The sequence below is a fragment of the Salvelinus alpinus genome, chromosome 20, assembly GCF_045679555.1.
Source record: "Salvelinus alpinus chromosome 20, SLU_Salpinus.1, whole genome shotgun sequence".
NCBI classification, from domain to species: domain Eukaryota; kingdom Metazoa; phylum Chordata; class Actinopteri; order Salmoniformes; family Salmonidae; genus Salvelinus; species Salvelinus alpinus.
Genome location: NC_092105.1, coordinates 35,389,700 through 35,411,230, shown reverse-complemented (window position 1 = coordinate 35,411,230; position 21,531 = coordinate 35,389,700). Strand labels below are relative to the sequence as shown.

At 42.4% G+C, this 21,531-nt stretch overlaps 1 protein-coding gene across 2 annotated transcripts in view; it reads left to right on the top strand.

Moving 5' to 3' along the window:
• LOC139546748 (parathyroid hormone 2 receptor-like) overlaps positions 1-6,669 on the top strand; it is a 118,249-nt gene extending 111,580 nt beyond the window's left edge. For both annotated transcript variants that reach the window (XM_071355492.1, XM_071355493.1), the window contains exons 12-13: positions 4,157-4,198; positions 4,432-6,669. In XM_071355492.1, coding sequence (XP_071211593.1) covers positions 4,157-4,198; positions 4,432-4,830 — 441 coding nt within the window. In that variant the 3' untranslated portion in view covers positions 4,831-6,669. The remainder of the gene's footprint in view (positions 1-4,156; positions 4,199-4,431) is intronic.
• Positions 6,670-21,531: the final 14,862 nt, after the last annotated feature.

Sequence of the window (21,531 nt, the reverse complement as noted above, 5' to 3'; positions counted from 1 at the left end):
GAAGTAATTACAATTTAGAAGATTAACACTGGAGTGATAAATGAGCAGATGATGATGTGCAAGTAGAGATACTGATGTGCAAAAGAGCAGAAAGTAAATAAAAACAGTATGGGGATGAGGTAGGTAGATTGGGTGGGTTATTTACAGATGGACTATGTACAGCTGCAGCGATCGGTTAGCTGCTCAGATAGCTGATGTTTAAAGTTAGTGAGGGAAATATAAGAACAAGTTCTCATTTGCGACTGCGACCTGCGACCTGGCCAAGATAAAGCAAAGCAGTTCGACACATACAACAACACAGAGTTACACATGGAATAAACAAACATACAATCAATAATACAGTAGATAAATATATATACAGCATGTGCAAATGAGGTACGAGAGAGAGGTAAGGCAATAAATAGCCATGGTGACGGAGTAATTACAATATAGCAATTAAACACTGGAATGGTAGAATGTGCAGAAGATGTATGTGCAAGTAGAGATACTGGGGTGCAAAGGAGCAAGATAAATAAATAAATACAGTATGGGGATGAGGTAGATTGGATGGGCTAATTTACAGATGAGCTATGTACAGGTGCAGAGATCTATGAGCTGCTCTGACAGCTGGTGCTTAAAGCTAGTGAGGGAGGTAAGAGTCTCTTTTGCAGTTCGTTCCAGTCATTGGCAGCAGAGAACTAACAGTGTGACAATATTTTAGTTTTACTCATCATTCCGTTTCTCTATTTATCAGCTCAATGGGTGATGAGATAAAGGAGTGTAAATTACACTGTGTTCTTTGCAAGTTTAGTGTTCTCTCCTTACTAGGCAAGTCACATGCCTGCCTCAGCTCTGTCTGCAGCAAAGCCAACCACTGCAATAGATCTGCAACCTTAACAGAGAGCAAAAGGGTGCTGCTGCTTACACAAAGAAAGCAAGAGTGGAGAAAAGAGGGAGATTTGAAAGAGAGACGGACAGATATAATGGGCTGTGAGATATAGCAGAGGGATTCTTATAAATAATGATTCTTATAAATAATGATTTGAGAAATGAAGGTTGAAATAAACATATGAATCATATCAAAACATCTCATGCATTCTTATGGCATTTCAGAAGTCTGTGTTATGTTGAATAGAGAGAGAATAAAGGGGAGAAGGGCACTTTTCCCCCCTGGAATACAGTGCCTTTCGAAAGTATTCTCTCCCCATGACTTTTCCACATTTTGTTGTGTTACAAAGTGGGATTAAAATGGATTACATTGTCATTCTTTGGCAACAATCTACACAAAATACTCTGTAATGTGAAAATCGATTAATGAAAAATAAAACACTAGTATAGTTTGATTAGATAAGTATTCAACCGCCTGAGTCAAAACATGTTAAAATCACCTTTGGCAGGGATTACAGCTCTTAAATATTGTAGAATCCTTGATTGTATTTGTTCTTTTTAAAATTAGTCAAGCTCTGTCATCATTGCTAGACAGCCATTTTCAAGTCTTGCCATAGATTTGCTCCTGCTGTCTCTAGAGAGTTGAAAACAGCAGGTCTGTGACAGGTAGCACGTCCGGTGAACAGGTAAGTGTTCCATAGCCGCAGGCAGAACAGTTGAAACTGGAGCAGCAGCACGGCCAGGTGGACTGGGGACAGCAAGGAGTCATCATGCCAGGTAGTCCTGAGGCATGGTCCTAGGGCTTAGGTCCTCGATCGGGTTCAAGTCCAGGCTCTGGCTGGACCACTCAAGGACATTCACAGACTTGTCTCGAAGCTACTCCTGCGTTGTCTTGGCTGTGTGCTTAGGGTCGTTGTCCTGCTGGAAGGTGAACCTTCACCCCAGTCTGAGGTCCTGAGCAGGTTTTCATCTAGGATCTCTCTGTACTTTGCTCCGTTCATCTTTCCCTCGATCCTGACTAGGTTCCCAGTTCCTGCCGCTGAAAAACATCCCTACAGCATGATGCTGCCACCACCATGCTTCACCGTAGGGATGGTGCCAGGTTTCCTCCAGACATGACGCTTGGCATTCAGGCCAAAGAGTTCAATCTTGGTTTCATCAGACCAGAAAATCTTGTTTCTCATTGTCAGAGAGTCTTTAGGTGACTTTTGGCGGGCTGTCAAGTGCCTTTTACTGCGGCATGGCTTCCGTCTGGCCAGTCTCCCATAAAAGCCTGATTGGTGGAGTGTTGCGGAGATGGTTGTTCGTCTGGAAGGTTATCCCATCGCCACAGAGGAACTCTAGAGCTCTATCAGAGTGACCATTGGGTTCTTGGTCACCTCACTGACCAAGGCCCTTCTCAGTTTGACCGGGTGGCTAACTCTAGGAAAAGTCTCGGTAGTTCCAAACTTCTTCCATTTAAGAATGATGGAGGCCACTGTGTTCTTGGGGACCGTTAATGCTTCAGAAATGTTTTGGTACCCTCCCCCAGGTCTGTGCCTCGACACAATCCTGTCTCAGAACTCTACGGACAATTCTTTCGACCTCAAGGCTTGTTTTTTTTCTCTGATATGTACTGTTAATTTTGAAATCTTGTATAGACCAGTGTGTGCCTTTCCAAATCATGTCCAATCAATTGAATTGACCATTTAGCACAGGTGGACTCCAAGTTGTAGAAACATCTCAAGGAGGATCAGTGGAAACAGGTTGCACCTGAGCTCAATTTCGAGTCTCATAGCAAAGGGTCAGAATAGTTTTTTAAATAAGGTATTTCTGTTTTTGTAAATTTATAAATTTGCAAAACTTTCTGAAAAAACTGTTTTCGCTTTGTCATTATGGAGTATTGTGTGTAGACTGCTGAGAATGTATTATTTTTGAGATCCATTTTACAATAAGGCTGTGATGTAACAAACTTTGGAAAAAGCAAATGGGTCTGAATACTTTCCAAAGGCACTGTGTGTGCTGCGTTGGATTTGTCCCACTCTTAATGCTTTGTATTCAGGATAAAAATGTACATTTATTTGCCATTATTTTTGCAGTATTACTTTAGTGCCTGCAAACAGGATGCATGTTTTGGAATATTTGTATGTGTCTTTGTAGTGACTGGGTGTATTGATACACCAACCAAAGTGTATTTAATAACTTCACCATGCTCAAAGGGATATTCAATGTCTGCTTTTTATATTCTCCCAGTAGGTGCCCTTCGTGAGGCATTAGAAAACCTCAAACTATGTCATTGAATCTGTGCTTGAAAGTCAGTGCTCGACTGAGGGACCTTACAGATAATTGTATGCGTTGGGTAGTCATTAAAAAATCATGTTAAATACCATTATTGCACACAGAGTTACAGTAGTCCATGCAACTTATCTGACTTATTAAGCAATTTTCTACTCCTGGAGTTATTTAGGTTTGTAATAACAAACGGGTTGAGTACTTATTGACGCAAGACATTTTAGCTTTTCATTTTGTATTAATTAGTAAAAATGTCTTATAGCATAATTCTACTTTGACATTATGGGTTATTGGGACAAAATCTACATCTTCTTCTTTCCTGCAGTCGATGATCAAAAGCGCCATCTTTGGCCTCATGGGTGGAGTGTTATTAATACTTTTCATAATTTCATAATTAATAAAGATATATTTTTTAAATCAGACAAACGGTTTTGTTATATTTCAGTCTTCTGTGATGTATATGAAGTCTAATATATTGGGATGCAAACTCAAAATTATATCTTACTTTTTTTATTAAGCCCATAAATATGTGTGTGTGGTATATACTTTTGTTTCAAAGTAGATTTGTTTAAGACTACCAAGAATCACTCTGTGACCCTGATTTAGCCCACTGCAGTAAAAAGGTGAATCCATTTAAAATGCAAGCTGTAACACAACAAAATGTGGAAAAAGTCAAGGAGTGTGAATACTTTCTGTAGCACTGCACTGTACATGTCACCAGATTGACAAAGGCTTTGCGATTTACAGCAGATGCTCTTATCCAGAGCAATTAGGGTTACTGTAAGTGCCTTGTTCAAGGGCACACCAACAGATTTTTTTCACCTATTCTGCTCAGATTCAAACCAGTGACCTTTCGGTTACTGGCCCAACGATCTTAACTGCTAGGTTACCTGCAGCCCAAATGCTATACACTTGATTTACAATATGAACATTGAATTGCAAAGCCCCTGCAACCCAGAAATAAACTGATCTTCTTTATGACATTGGTTCTCACCTCACACTCCTCTGTCTCTTCCAGGGGTTCTTTGTATCCATCATCTACTGCTACTGCAATGGAGAGGTGAGTGAGGATGATTTTACACTCTGTATAAGTTGTGTAACTTCAACACAAGACATCTCTAGGTTGAGAACATCCCTAGAGCGGCTCCTTAGATCTCTGCTCTTTCGACATATGAGAAACAAGGGCTAAGATTCCCCCAAACCCTTTTCCTCTCTATTTCTTCCCATCTTCCTCCCCAACCACCCACCTACACCCTCTTTCTGCCCCTCACCCTCTCCTCATCTCCCCAAAAGGTCCAGACAGAGATCAAAAAGACGTGGACTCGTTGGAACCTGGCGTTTGACTGGAAGGGTCCGGTGGTGTGTGGCAGGTACCGCTACGGCTCGGTGCTCACAGTGCTCAACAACAGCACCATCAGCCAGTCCCAGCTGGCCGGGATTGGCTCTGCCACCCGATCCACCACCCTCTTCTCCAGCCGGGTCTACCGGAGCAACGGACCTCCTACACTCAGCACCCATGCCACCCTGCCTGGCTACGTCATTAGTAACTCAGACCCAGACAGCCTCCACCCCTCCATCCCTGAGGAACCAGAGGAGGACAGTGCCAAGCAGGTGGATGACATCTCTCTGAAGGAGACGCTGCATGTACTCAATAGTAGCATGACTGCAGATGATGATGAGGAGACACTGTAGACAAGGGGAGAGACGGTAGGATTTCCTGAATATGAATAATATATATCTTGGCTGGGAAAAACACCAGGCCTTTGGGATAGGGATCAAAGACTCCTGGCCCTAGACTTGGAAACGCATGTACATTCATAGAGATACAAACGTAATAGTGCTGTGCGGGTTGAATCATAACCCGCAGTCCCCACGGTTATATCCGCAAGGCGGGCGGGTTTAGGGTCCTTAATTATTGTGTGGATGAAGGGCGGATGAAGTGTGGATAAAGAGAAAACAATACCTTGAAAAATCCATAAATGTATAATTCTTGTGCAATTTATATCTATAGGCTACACTGAGGGTTTTCTTTCATTATTTTAGGCTATCTGGAATTAGTGCTTAAGCCTAAACTGTAGGTGCGCCAAATAACCTACACACCAATCGCCAAAAACTTTTTGAAACGGGCAGAGAAAGTTAACGTCGATCCACTGAGGCAATAAGGACAATGTCAGAGTTTAATTCAATAAGAGAAAATCTGCAAAGGGGAGAGTTGAAAATAAAGAGAAGGGATGGCCAGAAAAGTAGTGTTTGGGAAAGATTTGGTGAAGTGGTTAAAGAGGATGGTAGCAGTGCCATGTGTGATGATTGTGAGGAGCTATACAAATTCAACAGTCACAAGACAGGAACTTCAAATAGGCCTAGGGCATGTCAAGGGAATGGTAGCCTACTGTTCAGATGGGTTAAATGGAAACAGAAATCTGGACACTGACTGTAGGTCTATAACCTCTCACATAGCCTTAATATTAACTCCTGCGGAATTAAGCATTTTTTGCAGTAAAATGATACAGCAAATAATTGACTCAGGAACAGGAGTAATATGATTTCTTTATTTCAGCATCTTAGAGACAGCCTGGTCTCATAGACTAGACGTAACATAGTAAATGTAAATCTGGGAAAGTACTTTTGGTATGGTTACATAAAACAGATGGTTACTTAAGGCAAAAACAAAGTAGGGTATTGGTCGGATTGAATGGGTTAGCGTATAACGCGAACGTCTACATACAGAGTAATATGAAATGTAGGCCTTTATGGATACATACTGTACAGTAGGCCTATATGGATACATGCAGTAGGCCTATATGGATACATACAGTAGGCCTATATGGATACATACAGTGTGCCTATATGGATACATACAGTAGGACTATATGGTTACATGCAGTAGACCTATATGAATACATATAGTAGGCCTATATAGATACATACAGTAGGCCTATATAGATACATACAGTAGGCCTATACGGATACATACAGTGGACCTATATGCAGGCTACAGACTCAAACACACAGAAAAACGCCACAGTTGAGGGGTAAGACAACAAACAAGAAAAGACATGTCTCATCTTTGTACAAAATCATGGACTGACTTTTTGTAGCCAATGGATGACATTTTCAAGCGAAAAATACGAATGTTCATTGCTTTATCCATATGATTTTGAGCCACGGATCCATGTTTTCTGCCAAACACTCCCCAGTCGCTGACTATCAGACATTCCATCCTTTAGGGGAGGTGAGGGCTAAAGTCAGTACTAAGGGCTTGAGGAACTGACTGCATCATGTGTCTGTCTGTGCAAAGCATGATTTTTTCATCCAAAATTACATTTGACTGACTAACAGATGTCTGGATGCCAACAGTATTTTGTTTTCCCCCTTGTCAAGCTGAGTTCTATCCAGTCTAGAAAAATACCTTTAAAAAAAGCTAATTTCTCTCAATGTCTGGCTTGTTGTTGGCTTAAGTGATTACAGTCATGTCTCAGTTATATTTGTTGTTCTCTTCTCTGTTTACTTGTGATAAATGTTACTTCACTGCTCCCTGTTCTCGACTCTTTCTTTCTTTTAGAGTTACTTACATTACTGTCACTCACACTGAGAGATTGGTAAATTCACTGTGCATTGTAAACAGCTCTTTTTTTCTCCCTCAGGTCTGTATTGTGTATTTATGGTATCATTCTTTCAGACGAGGATCACATCAAATCAAACCTCTATTACTATGTTGGTACAGACAAGGTTATTCTATTCTATTTCCTGGAAGTCATTTTAGTCAAGCCAAGGTTGATTCCTATATGCATCAATAAAGATATGGTTCTCAATTGTACAGTTCCTAAACAAGCCAAAATGGTTTAATCATGTTAGTGTATATGTGCATGAGCACGTCCATTCAGGGGTGTCAAACTCATTTTCACACATTCAGTCTCCAACGAGGTCCAGAGGGCTGCACTGATATTTTTTGTATATTTCCTTGCCGTAGAAATTTGCAAACACTAGTCCTCTCTCCATTGTTTTTGGACTTTTTTATGCTCCCTGTCTAATTTTTATAATTTTAAAGTATTTTGAGTTTGGTTTATTTATTTTTAATGTTCTTACTCAAACCACCCAAGGGCCAAATTGAACCCCCTTTTTTTAGCAAACCAAAAGCTATTCTATGTTAGTTCCTGTAAAAATATGGCCCTCAATTTAACAGGGTTAAACAAGAGAAGCCCAACTATATCAATAATGGTAGTTAGTTAATGGGCACTTACAGGTAAAGGCCTGTTGAGGCCATATCTCCTGACTGTAAAAATGTAGAAAATAACAGGGACTTGGTAAATGTAAAACAAAAGTGTGTTCAACAAGGACAAACTGGAGTGAACAGATTTCAAGGACGTTTTCACTAAGTTTTTAAGTTAACACTGACGATAGGTATGCCACGTCCACAAAAGTCACATTTTGAACATATGCAGCAAAATATTCCACAAATCCTGAAAAATAGGCTATGATTAGAGTGGTTCACCATGCGCAATTACATTGGTTGGCGCCACTGGCACCACTGGCCCTCCAACTGTGAGTGTAATTGAACCAGCACCTCTAAAATCATGGGGCGTTGTGGTGAAATGAACAATAGTAATGTCCCAGCCAAAAAGCTGTGACTAGAGGAACAATGGATGGAATCAATGTTCTCTATAACAGTAGATAGAAGTTTCACTTGGAATCAATTGCATGGAATTGATCCAAAGGCTAAGCTAAAAAGCCAAACAGCCTTGACTTTAGGAAAATTGCATCTCTCTATGGTCTAACCAAGAGACTACATTCATGTTTAAAATGGGAATGGTGATGTCGTGTCTTTGGCTATGCTTGATTAAGTGATATGACATGCTATTCTATAAAATAATTTCTCTGTAATTAATATCACCTGATTAAGCTAATCAGGTAAATGTAATTAACTAGAATGTCGGGGCACCACGAAATAATGTTTATAGAGCTGTTATCTTCTGAATAAACTCTTAAAGACCTAGTAATATTTTACATCGGTAGCAGTCAATATTTAATCCTCACCTTATTCAGTCTCATCTGAAAGTTGTAAATTCTTGGTTATCTTCACGAACCCTGGCTAACAAGTTGAATCAGCAATACAAAATTAGGTTTAATTATTTATTTACTAAATACCTAAATAATCACACAGAATTGCATCTACACAGAATGGATCATACATTGATTACAAATGATGTCATGAAGGAAAACGTCCCTAGCGGACGGAACAGATATGACGGCTGGTTACACAAAGAAAGGGGGTTGGGTTTTGAATGAAAGAGCGGGAAGACTGAAGAACAAAAATATTTTGTGTTTCTATCGAGCCGTAGGCAGCTATGCTATCATAAATACAGTATCTTATGCATTCTAAATAACCGCCCATTTGAAAAAGGAAAATGCAAAAAATATTTACTCTGAGCTGCGCTTCGGTAGATTGGTTGTAGATAAAAGGCCGGGTTGTCCAGCATGGATCTCTTGTCCTCATCATCTTCACGTTGAAATTCGATGCTAATTTCGTTTGGTTCTTGTTGTTCAACCAGAGCTCACCCTGAGGTTGGCTTAGTTCTGGTGATCTTGTCTTTTTAACGTGGGGACCGCTGTTCTCTCGTCCTTGGAACAGAAAGTTGAATTTTTGTCAACGGGTTTATATAGTGGTGAAAGAAGGGCGTGTTTCATAGTTTACAACCAATGTCTGTTCACATGGGTGGGGCCTCTGAGTGAGCAGATTTTCTCTATGACAAACCGTTCTCTCATTTAAGAATCTAAAATTACATATAATCTTTTCACAAATAGTTTCATATTTAAACATTTAAATTGCACAACAATTCCATGTGAATCTGATAACTAGAATGTGTCGACTTTCCAAGATACAGTTTATGTCATCCTGTAGTAGTAAGTAGTAATGTCTCAGACAACAACTGATCTGAGATCATATTCATTAAGTACCAACGCATATTTTCAACTGGTTGGATTACCGAAATATGGTTCCGTTTCCCACTTTTTGATGTTACCAGACTCTCTATGTTACAAAGGCTTTACAAGAGTCAACTCTATAAAGTAGAGAGAGAGAAAAGGGGAAAGGTATTTATGGGGGTCATAAACCTCCCCCAACAGGCCAACGTCATGACAGTGAATACGTCTGGTTAGGGGGCACAAGCAGAACCAGGCCTTTTTACCAAAGTTCTCTTTTGTTCAAAAAAGTATCTGTTTCTTCAAGCATTATGGCAAAAGCCTTCATCAGTAGGGGCAGAGATAAGAAGCAAAATATATGTGTAAAAAAATGAGAGAAAATATGTTTTCACAACATCAAAGAGAAATGCAAATGCCATCAAAATCTGCTTGTCATCATTGGCAAGCAGCACCCGCATCAACACAGCACACATGCGAGGTTCACCTCTCTCTGTGTCAAGTCTGTTTTGATGGGTTCTGTGCCAATTGCTCTCCCTGGAAAGTGGGGGCTGAGGTACCGACCTCCCATTATTGCATTGATAAGAGATGAAAGAGAGAGAAAGAAAAAGAGGGACAGTGAGGGAATGGATCTACTCTTTGGCAGCAAGGAGCACAGCTCTCTCTTAAAGTGTCAATTAAGAGCTTAATTGCTTACCTGTTTGCTCCGGTATACTGCTGTGTATGAAACACTCATGCCACAAAGAAGTCACTTGGAGACAAGTGGAGCGCCCAGGACTAGGACACTGACGTTCCTATAATTCCTGTACTCACTTCACCGCAGTGACCCATTAGTAGGGAAAGTGTGTGAGGTCTGAAGCTTGTTATAGCGACTCTATGACAAACAACTTCAGCAGTCAACAATTGTTATGCTCTTTTAAACACCCTCATTAGCACAGGGAAGATAAGAATGATCTCTGGCCCCCGCCTGTGCTCTCGAAGGAGTTCGAAACGTTTCAGCCGCATCGCTGCCCTAAAACGAATACCTCAAGGAACTTTGCAATAACAAGAATGTTTCCTTTTGTGACAATTTTAATTTGCTATGGGAACAACCAGCGCTTTTTAAAGAGACGCGATTCACCCTAACCGCAGGGATTCCAGGAATATTTCCAGCAACATTGCAAACTGTTTTAGAGACTGATGGTCCGGGTCTGTTAGCGCTCCAGTCCTCCCTATTATAATTAGTAACAGAGGACATGGAAAGCATGTTATGTCCCGTACAAGTGTGGCTATTGTAAGTACCCTAATTTATGTTCTTCTAACTCCCCTGAATACCTCTGCCAATCCGGGAATACCTCCGTCAACCCGGCAGCTAGTGATTAACTCGACAAGTGCTTTTAGTTCTATTGTGAATTGAACAAAACGGTGACCCCCTCGGTTTTCAAATCATGTCTTGGGCAGTTGCACGTAAACATGCAAAGGTTAGTGTCAAATATGGACCTTCTTGATGTTTGGGTGCATGATATGAGCCCTGTTATTCTGGTTCTCATGGAGACCTGGCTCAAGAGCAGTGGAGGCTGCTGAGGGGAGGACGGCTCATAATAATGGCTGGAAAGGTGCGAATGGAATGGCATCAAACACATGGAAACCATGTGTTTTATGTATCTGATACCATTCCACCAATTCCGCTCCAGACATTACCACATGCCCGTCCTCCCCAATTAAGGTGCCACCAACCTCCTGTGCTCAAGAGTTGTATCATGGATAAGGACATTGAAATTACTGATTACAACATTTTCCGGTGTGATAGACTGATGGGGGGAGGGGTGGCTATATACACTATATCAAATCAAATGTATTTATATAGCCCTTCTTACATCAGCTGATATCTCAAAGTGCTGTACAGAAACCCAGCCTAAAACCCCAAACAGCAAAAAATGCAGGTGTAGAAGCACGGTGGCTAGGAAAAACTTCCTAGAAAGGCCAAAACCTAGGAAGAAACCTAGAGAGGAACCAGGCTATGAGGGGTGGCCAGTCCTCTTTTGGCAGTGCCTGGTGGAGATTATAACAGAACATGGCCAAGATGTTAAAATGTTCATAAATTACCAGCATGGTCAAATAATAATAATCACAGTAGTTGTCGAGGGTGCAACAAGTCAGCACCTCAGGTGTGTCTAGAGAGTTGAAAACAGCAGGTCTGGGACAGGTAGCACGTCCGGTGAACAGGGTCAGGGTTCCTTAGCCGCAGGCAGAACAGTTGAAACTGGAGCAGCAGCACGGCCAGGTGGACTGGGGACAGCAAGGAGTCATCATGCCATCATGCCAAGTAGTCCTGAGACATGGTCCTAGGGCTTAGGTCCTCGATCGGGTTCAAGTCCAGGCTCTGGCTAGACCACTCAAGGACATTCACAGACTTGTCTCGAAGCCACTCCTGCGTTGTCTTGGCTGTGTGCTTAGGGTCGTTGTCCTGCTGGAAGGTGAACCTTCACCCCAGTCTGAGGTCCTGAGCAGGTTTTCATCTAAGATCTCTCTGTACTTTGCTCCGTTCATCTTTCCCTCGATCCTGACTAGGCTCCCAGTTCCTGCCGCTGAAAAACATCCCTACAGCATGATGCTGCCACCACCATACTTCACCGTAGGGATGGTGCCAGGTTTCCTCCAGACATGACGCTTGGCATTCAGGCCAAAGAGTTCAATCTTGGTTTCATCAGACCAGAAAATCTTGTTTCTCATTGTCGGAGAGTCTTTAGGTGCCTTTTGGCGGGCTGTCAAGTGCCTTTTACTGCGGCATGGCTTCCGTCTGGCCAGTCTCCCATAAAAGCCTGATTGGTGGAGTGTTGCAGAGATGGTTGTCCGTCTGGAAGGTTCTCCCATCGCCACAGAGGAACTCTAGAGCTCTATCAGAGTGACCATTGGGTTCTTGGTCACCTCACTGACCAAAGCCCTTCTCAGTTTGACCGGGTGGCTAACTCTAGGAAAAGTCTTGGTAGTTCCAAACTTCTTCCATTTAAGAATGATGGAGGCCACTGTGTATGTGTATGTGTATGTGTATGTGGACACCTGCTTGTCGAACATCTCTTTCCAGAATCATGGGGATTAATATGGAGTTGATCCCCCCTATGCTGCCATAACAGCCTCCACACTTCTGGGAAGGCTTTCCACTAGATGTTGGAACATTGCTGCTGGACTTGCTTCCATTCAGCCACAAGAGCGTTAGTGAGGTCGGGCAATGATGTTAGGCGATTAGGCCTTGCTCACACTCGGCATTCCAATTCATCGCAAAGGTGTTCGATGGGGTTGAGGTCAGGGCTCTGTGCATGCCAGTCAAGTTCCTCCACACCGATCTCAACAAAACTTTCTGTATGGACCTCGCTTTGTGCACGGAGGTCCAATGGCAGTGAGCTTTACGCCACTCTAGCCAACGCTTGGCATTGCACATGGTGATCTTAGGCTTGTGTGCGGCTGCTCGGCCATTAAAACACATTTCATGAAGCTCCAGACGAACAGTTCTTGTGCTGACGTTGCTTCAAGAGACAGTTTGGAACTCGGTAGTGAGTGTAGTGAGTGTTGCAACTGAGGACAGACGATTTTTACACCCTACGTGCTTCAGCACCCGGCGGTCCCATTCTGTGAGCTTGTGTGGCCTAACATTTCGCGACTGAGCCGTTGTTGCTCCCAGAAGTTTTCCATTCTCAAAAACAGCACTTACAGTTGACCTGGGCAGCTCCAGCATGGCAGAAATGTTACTTGTTGGAAAGGTGATATCCTATGACGGTGCCATGTTGAAAGTCACTGAGCTCTTCAGGAAGGCCATTCTACTGCCAATGTTTGTCTATGGAGATTGCATGGCTATGTGCTCGATTTTATACACCTGTCAGCGACGGTTGTGGCTGAAATAGCCGAATCCACTAATTTGAAGGGGTGTCCGCATACTTTTGTAAATATATTGTACTTTACATGCTGATATTGTCTTTGTCTCTGGTCCAATGCTCTAACCACTAGGCTACCTGCTGCCCCTAAATATGGGTCATGACAGGGTTATGACAAGTTATGTCACCTGTTATGACATTTTATGACATGGTTATGATCGTGTCATAATGTGTTATGACGATGGACGTCAAGTAAAGTGTTACCATATGTTAGCTACTGTAAGCCTAAGCAGCCTGTAGCTGTGTAGACAACTTAATTCCCCACAGAGGAACATTTTCTGAAAGTCAGAGCCAGGGAAAAAACAACAACAAAACATATGATTAAACTTTAAAAGCTTGGTCATGCTTTCCTTTAATGGTAGTTATTATAGTCACAGTAGGAGACTCTGCATGAAGATTCAACGTGTTGTATTAGAATTTCACCACACAACGTGTAAATTGGTGGCAGCTTTTAAAGGGCTTTTAGCAACGTTTACTGCCTGATATTTTCAGTCACTAAACTATGTCTGTGTCTCAAATAGCACCCGTTTCACTACATAGTGCACTACTTTTGACCAGAGCCTAATGGGTCCTCCGTAGTGCACTATGGAGGGAATAGGGTGCCATTTGGGACGCGCAGTCCTCTACCTCCATGCCGTTTTGTTTTTACCTCTTTAATGTGCAGAGGGGGGCATGCTGAGTGTCTTGCAGGCGGCCCAGAGTCACAAGGGGTTACATCCACTGACAGGATAGGGGGAACTCAGGGTGTCACCAACGCTATCTGGCTTCCAGTCGTTGAAAGGTTTGACTTTTACGTTGCTCACTAGGATTGCATAATCAAGCGGAGCCGAGCACGTTGACTTGACCCGTTAGCTGAGGTTCAACAACCCTGGAGTGAATTTGTATTCCATGTTCCTAAAGGTATCAAAGGTCATTCAGGAGAGATGTGGATTTATAAAATGTATCCTTAAATCATATCTAATACCCTTTAAGATTTTTTCAGCTAGATGTTTTCTTAGACCCCTTTTCCGTCTGTTTGACCAGAAACAAAAGCCTTTGTTTATTCCAAATTAGGGTGGAAAATGGTTGAAAAACTCTATACTGTATGCCTTCATTTTCTAGAAAATATAAACTCTTAGCTTTCATTTGACAAGAAATCTGATGTGCTCCTATGAAATGTGATGTGCTCCAATACAATTCATAAAAATTGTGATAAATGCATTTAAAATACCACTTTCTGTTCTATGAAACTAGTGTAGTGTAGAAATTCCATACAATTACTATATATTTTTTCTCCTTAAACAATGGACATAAGGACAAAATACACTCCCCTACGTATTTATTTGGACAGTGAAGGTAAAACTTTTAATTTGGCTGAATACTCAAACATTTTTAATTTGAGATCAGAAGTTTTATTTGAGGCGACAGTACAGAATGTCACCTTTTATTTGAGGGTATTTTCATACATATATTTTTTAATGTTTAGAAATGAAAGCACTTCACAAGTATTTAGTTCTCCCATTTGAAAGTGTCATAAGTATTTTTTACAAATTCACTTATAGTTTATTAAGTGTAGTCACGTTTACTATTTGGTCCTATATTCCAAACACGCAATGGCTACATCAAGTTTATGACTCTACAAACTTGTTAGATTCATTTGCAGTTTGTTTTGGTTGTGTTTCAGATAATCATGAATGAATCGTGAATAATGATGAGTGAAAAAGTTAGATTCATAAATGTCAGACCCCCCAAAAATGCTAACCTCACAGTTATTGGTAATGGTGAGAGATTAGCATGTTTTGTAGGCATGATCTTTGTACATCTGTAACTTTCTCACTCATCATTATCCACAATTCATTCAGGATTATCCATAATCATGGTAGCATCCACATTAATGTAGAAGTGTTCAAAAACATATTATATTCTTATTTACAATAAAAATTATTCCAAAATGACACAATACATTTACATTAATTTCTATTGGGCACAACATAATCCGAAACACAACAAAACAAACTACAAATGCATCCAACAAGTTTGTAGAGTCACAAGCTTGATGTAGTCATTGTGTGTTAGGAATATGGAACCAAATTCTAAACTTTTAACGAAATGTAATAGAATAGTAGTTAATTTGTCCAAATACTTATGCCACCTTCAAATGGGGGGAGTAGACACATAATGTGCATTCATTTCTAAATGGTAAAACAGAAACGTATGAAAATACCCTCAAACAAAACGTGATGTTCTCTAATGTCGCCTCACATACCACATTTCATCTTAAATCCAAATTGGTGGAGTATAGAACCAAATGAATAGTCCAAATAAATATGTAGGGAAGTGTATGTGTGTGATTAGAGAAGCACTCCACCACGCCCACAATAGCAATCATAATTTCCTCTCACATCACACAATCATTAAATCCCCCTATTCATATTCAAGTGTGTTTAGTTTCGCATCCCCATCTAGGCTACATGTTAACATGGAACATATTACACACATCAAAACACAATGTAATTTCAATGCCATTCATGCATGTTTTCATCCCAATTAACATGTATTGAAAAAAATCGAGTCAAATGGACAGGCCTGCCATCTAAAAACAGACATTAATTAGCTGTTTCTTGGAAACAGAAAAACAACTGTGCTGACGTAAGGTAAGATGATCACGACAATAAATCCATAATGGACATCATCTCCATTTCCCACACTGACAACAACAGCCACTTATAGAGGCCTCGGAAAGTCATACAGAGCAAGGAGCAAAGAGCAGAAGATATCAAAGTATATCAATTAAGTCTCAGACACACAGAGAGGTAAACAAGGCTGGAGATGGAACAGTGATAGAAAGGCAAAGTGTGGCAGCAGGAGTCAGGAGGAGTTGGAGCAAAAAACGAAATGAGTGCGCCCCAAATGGCACCCTATTCCCAGTATAGTTCACTACTTTTGACCAGAGCCCCTATGGTCCCTGGACATAGTGTTACACTATAAAGGGAATAAGATGCCATTTGGGACGTACACCATTTCGTGTTGTCTGTGATAGGATAGTATAGGATGAACTTTAATGTCCCAATGGGGAAATTGTCTTAGACACACAGTACTGCTGTATACAATATAGAAACTGTACATTACACATTCATAATACAACATAATACATGCATTGCATGCCACCCTTATCATCATACCCTTCTCATATAGCCACATACATAAAACTTTGCATATTCCCTTATTCTGTCAGGTGTACTAACACAGCTCAGCTTTACTGATTGCTGTTTAGGTATTTGATGGACATGGGAATGAAGGAGTGCTTATACCTGTTCAACTTACATGTGGGGACCCTATAGCGTCTGTCTGAGGGGAGGAGGGACCCTATAGTGTCTGCCTGAGGGGAGGAGGCACCCTATACTGTCTGTCTGAGGGGAGGAGGGACCCTATAGCGTCTGTCTGAGGGGAGGAAGGACCCTATACTGTCTGTCTGAGGGGAGGAGGGACCCTATACTGTCTGTCTGAGGGGAGGAGGGACCCTATAGCGTCTGTCTGAGGGGAGGAGGGACCCTATAGTGTCTGCCTGAGGGGAGGAGGCACCCTATACTGTCTGTCTGAGGGGAGGAGGGACCCTATAGCGTCTGTCTGAGGGGAGGAAGGACCCTATACTGTCTGTCTGAGGGGAGGAAGGACCCTATAGCGTCTGTCTGAGGGGAGGAGGGACCCTATACTGTCTGTCTGAGGGGAGGAGGGACCCTATACTGTCTGTCTGAGGGGAGGAGGGACCCTATAGAGTCTGTCTAAGGGGAGGAAGGACCCTATACTGTCTGTCTGAGGGGAGGAAGGACCCTATACTGTCTGTCTGAGGGAAGGAGGGACCCTATAGCATCTGTCTGAGAGGAGGAAGGACCCTATAGCATCTGTCTGAGAGGAGGAGGGACCCTATAGCATCTGTCTGAGGGGAGGAAGGACCCTATTAGGACCATAGTACCTCATCCCCATACTGTATTTATTTATTTATCTTGCTCCTTTGCACCCCAGTATCTCTACTTGCACATTCATCTTCTGCACATCTACCATTCCATTGTTTAATTGCTATATTGTAATTACTTAGCCACCATGGCCTATTTATTGCCTAAACTCCCTTATCTTACCTAATTTGCACTCACTGTATATAGACTTTTTGTTTTATTGACTGTATGTTTGTTTATCACATGTGTAACTCTGTGTTGTTGTATGTGTCAAACTGCTATGCTTTATCTTGGCCAGGTCGCAGTTGCAAATGAGAACTTGTTCTCAACTAGCCTAGCTGGTTAAATAAAGGTAAACAAATTAAATAAATTGTGTCTGCCTGAGGGGATGAGGGACCCTATAGCATCTGCCTGAGGTGAGGAGGGAGGGACCCTATAGCATCTGCCTGAGGGGAGGAGGGACCCTATAGCGTCTGTCTGAGGGGATGAGGGACCCTATAGCATCTGCCTGAGGGGATGAGGGACCCTATAGCATCTGCCTGAGGGGAGGAGGGAGGGACCCTATAGCGTCTGTCTGAGGGGATGAGGGACCCTATAGCATCTGCCTGAGGGGAGGAGGGACCCTATAGCATCTGCCTGAGGGGAGGAGGGACCCTATAGCATCTGCCTGAGGGGAGGGACCCTATAGCATCTGTCTGAGGAGAGGAGGGACCCTATAGCATCTGCCTGAGGGGAGAAGGGACCCTATAGCATCTGCCTGAGGGGATGAGGGACCCTATAGCATCTGTCTGAGGGGATGAGGGACCCTATAGCATCTGTCTGAGGGGATGAGGGACCCTATACTGTCTGTCTGAGGGGAGGAATGACCATACAGTGATCTGAAATAATTTTCTGCTTCTGATAACGGTTTGTTCAAAAATAGTCTGCAGGGATGGATGTTGCCTCACACTCATGACCTTCATGGCAGTTTGTATCTGGTGAGCAATTTGGTATTTCAGTTGGACTGATACGTTGCCAAACCAGACTGTGATGCTGTATCTCAGGATGCTCTCTATGACCACATGGTAGAACAGGAGCATTCTTTTCTGATCAACTACAAAAACCCTGAGTCTCTGTGGGAAATAGAGGCGTTGTTGGACTCTACAGCAGACACTCTCTACTTGGACCCTCCAGCTCAGCACATTGTCCATGTGTACACCCAGGTACTTAAACGAACTAACCTGTGCTATGTTGGCATTGTGGACAACCACAGGCACGTGGTCGCCGACAGATTTGGTGTCAAACACCATCTCCTCCGTTTTCTTTACATTAAGGATGAGATGGTGCTCATCACACCACTTGACAAACCTTTGAATCTCTGACCTGTACACAGTAGTATCAGCAACTTACAGCTTACCCATCTTACATACAGCAGACCAAGAATGGTTGTGTCATCAGAAAACCTGACAATATAGTTATCAGGATTACTGCTAGTGCATTCATATGTGTACAATGTGAATAAGATGGGTGAACTCAAACAACCCTGCGGGGCCCCTGTGCAATTGTCTCTAGCCTCAGAGAGGGTACTGTTAACTCTAACCTGCTGAGTAGGCTAGTCAGGAATGAGCGGTACCACTTTACGTTATAGGGGTTAACGCCCATCTGCTTTAACTGGCTGAGTAGGACATGTGGCTGTATTGTGCTGAACACTGAACTGAAATCAATATATAACAGTCTAGCATGGGCCTTGTGGTTTTCCAATGACAATAAGATGCAACATTGTAAATAGTGTTGATTGCATCATGAGTTCCACGGCTTTGCTTTGACTCTAACACATGGTTCACATCTGAACGGAGCTCACACACCGTGATATTTTCGAAACACTTCATCACGATGGGGGTCAGGGCAACAGGTTTATAGGCATTACTTTATTTTGGACAAGGCTTTTTGAGGACTGGAGTGATAATGGCCTTTTTCCACAGAGATGGGACAGTATGGGAGTCTACAGACCTCTGAAAGAAAGGGCACCAAGCCAGAGTCAGTTCCACTGCACATGTTTTTAGAAGAAAAGCAGAGATGCCATCAGGACCTGTTGCCTTATTCGTACAGGTGTGCTTGAAGACTCTAGTGACAACTATAGGGTTGATTTCCAACCTTTGAACACAACCATCAATAACAATGGAGTCAATCACATTAACACACTCAACAGAGAAGTCATGTACATCAAATATTGCGGGGAAAAAAACATACAATTCATTGTCTTTGGTCAGCTCATATGGTGTGTGCAAGGATTATTTTTGCAGGGTTCATGCTGGTAATTGTTCTCATCGACTCCCACAGTTCTTCGGAATTCATTGTAAGGAACTATTTTCCCATTGTTTCCCTGTCTTCCTGAGCTTTTGGTTGAGCTCCTTTTCGTCCTTGTTTTTCAATGCTTGCCTGGTGATGTATGGTTTGTTGTTCGGGAATGGCCTTTACTGTCTTTTTGGGTATCACAGAGCCAACACAGAAATGTATATAGTCTTTGACAATCTGTGTTGACTTGTACACATCTAACTCTTGAAAAATGTCCCAATCTCTAAACAAAAAATATCCCTTAAGTGATTCTATGCTTTCTTGTGAGCAGTGTTGTGATCAGAGTTAGACAGGGATGGTTTGGCTCAAGCTGTGTATGCATTTTTAACATTTCTGTAACATTTATCAAGAATTCTGTTATTTCTAGTGTCACATTTAACCTATTGTTCATACCCAGGTAGTGACATTTCCAGTTTGCAATGATTGAAGTCCCCCAAAATGAAAATAGGGGCTTCTGTGGTAGGTTGTAGTTGTTGATGGACACAGTCAGCCACTTGGGCAGCCGTACACAGAGCAGATAAGCATGTTCCTAAATTCGGATTCTATTTACAATACACAAGACTCTGGTATTGTATATTGTCTACACCCCTTGTTGTTGATGTACACACAGATACCGGCCCTTCTGCTCTTCCGTGACGCATCACTACTATCCAAGCAGACATGAGTAAACCCCTCTACTTTAATAAGAGAGTCAGGGATGTCTTGATGTAACCAAGTCTCAGGAAATGTCATGATGCAGGACTCACTGTACTCAGAGCATGCTCTGGTGTTGAGTCGGAGCTCATTTTATTCTTCAGAGAACACGTGCTGCATAGGATCACAGACGGTAGAGGTGGTCTGCTGCTCCTTCGCTGGAGCCGCTGTCTGATTTCCCCCTCGGGTTCCTGTATGAGTGCCGATCGAGGATGATATTTGCTGCTTTACACTCTACAGTGCCTTCGGAAAGTATTCAGGCCCCTTGACTTTTTCCACATTTTGTTACGTTACAGCTTTATTCTAAAATTGATTAAATTAATTTTCCCCTCATCAATCTACACACAATGTCCAATAATAATAAAGCAAAAACAGGTTTAGAAATGTTTGCAAATTTATAAAAAATAAAAATAGAAATATCACACTTACCTAAGTATTCAGACCCTTTACTCAGTAGTTTGTTGAAGTAACTTTGGCAGCGATTACAGCATCGAGTCTGCTTGGGTATGACACAACAAGCTTGGCACACCTGTATTTGGGAGGTTTCTCCCATTTTTCTCTGCAGATCCTCTCAAGCTCTGTCAGGTTGGATGGAGAGCATTGCTACACATCTCTTTTCAGGTCTCTCCAGAGATGTTAGATCGGGTTAAAGTCCGGGCTCTGGCTGAACCACTCAAGGACATGCAGAGACTTGTCCCGAAGCCACTCCTGCGTTGTCTTGGCTGTGTGCTTAGGGTCGTTGTCCTGTTGGATTGTGAACCTTTCGCTCCAGTCTGAGGTCTTGAGCACTCTGGAGCAGATTTTCATCAAGGATCTCTCTGTACTTTGGTCCATTCATCTTTGCCTTGATCCTGACTAGTCTCCCAGTCCCTGCCACTGAAAAACATCCCCACAGTATGATGCTGCCACCACCATGCTTCACCGTAGGGATGGTGCCAGGTTTACTCCAGATGTGACGCTTGGCATTCAGGCCAAAGAGTTCAATCTTGGTTTCATCAGACCAGAGAATCTTGTTTCTCATGGTCTGAGTCTTTAGTTGCCTTTTGGCAAACTCCAAGCGGGCTGTCATGTGCCTTTTACTGAGGAATGGCTTCCGTCTGGCCAATCTCCCATAAAGGCCTGATTGGTGGAGTGCTGCAGAGAGGGTTGTACTTCTGGAAGGTTCTCCCATCTCCACAGTGGAACTCTAGAGCGCTGTCAGAGTGACCATCGGGTTCTTGGTCACCTCACTGACCAATGCCCTTCTCCCCCGATTGCTGAGTTTGGTGGGGCGGCCAGCTCTAGGAAGAGTCTTGGTAGTTCCAAACTTCTTCCATTTAAGAATGATGGAGGCCACTGTGTTCTTCGGGACCTTCAGTGCTGCAGAAATGTTTTGGTTTCCTTCCCCAGATCTGTGCCTCGACACAATTCTGTCTCGGAGCTCTACGTACAATTCCTTTGACCTCATGGCTTTGTTTTTGCTCTGACAAGCACTGTCAACTGTGGTATCTTATATGGACAGGTGTGTGCCTTTCCAAATCCAAGTCCAATCAATTGAATTTACCACAGGTGGACTCCAAGCAAGTTGTAGAAACATCTCAAGGATGATCAATTTAAACAGGATGCAATTG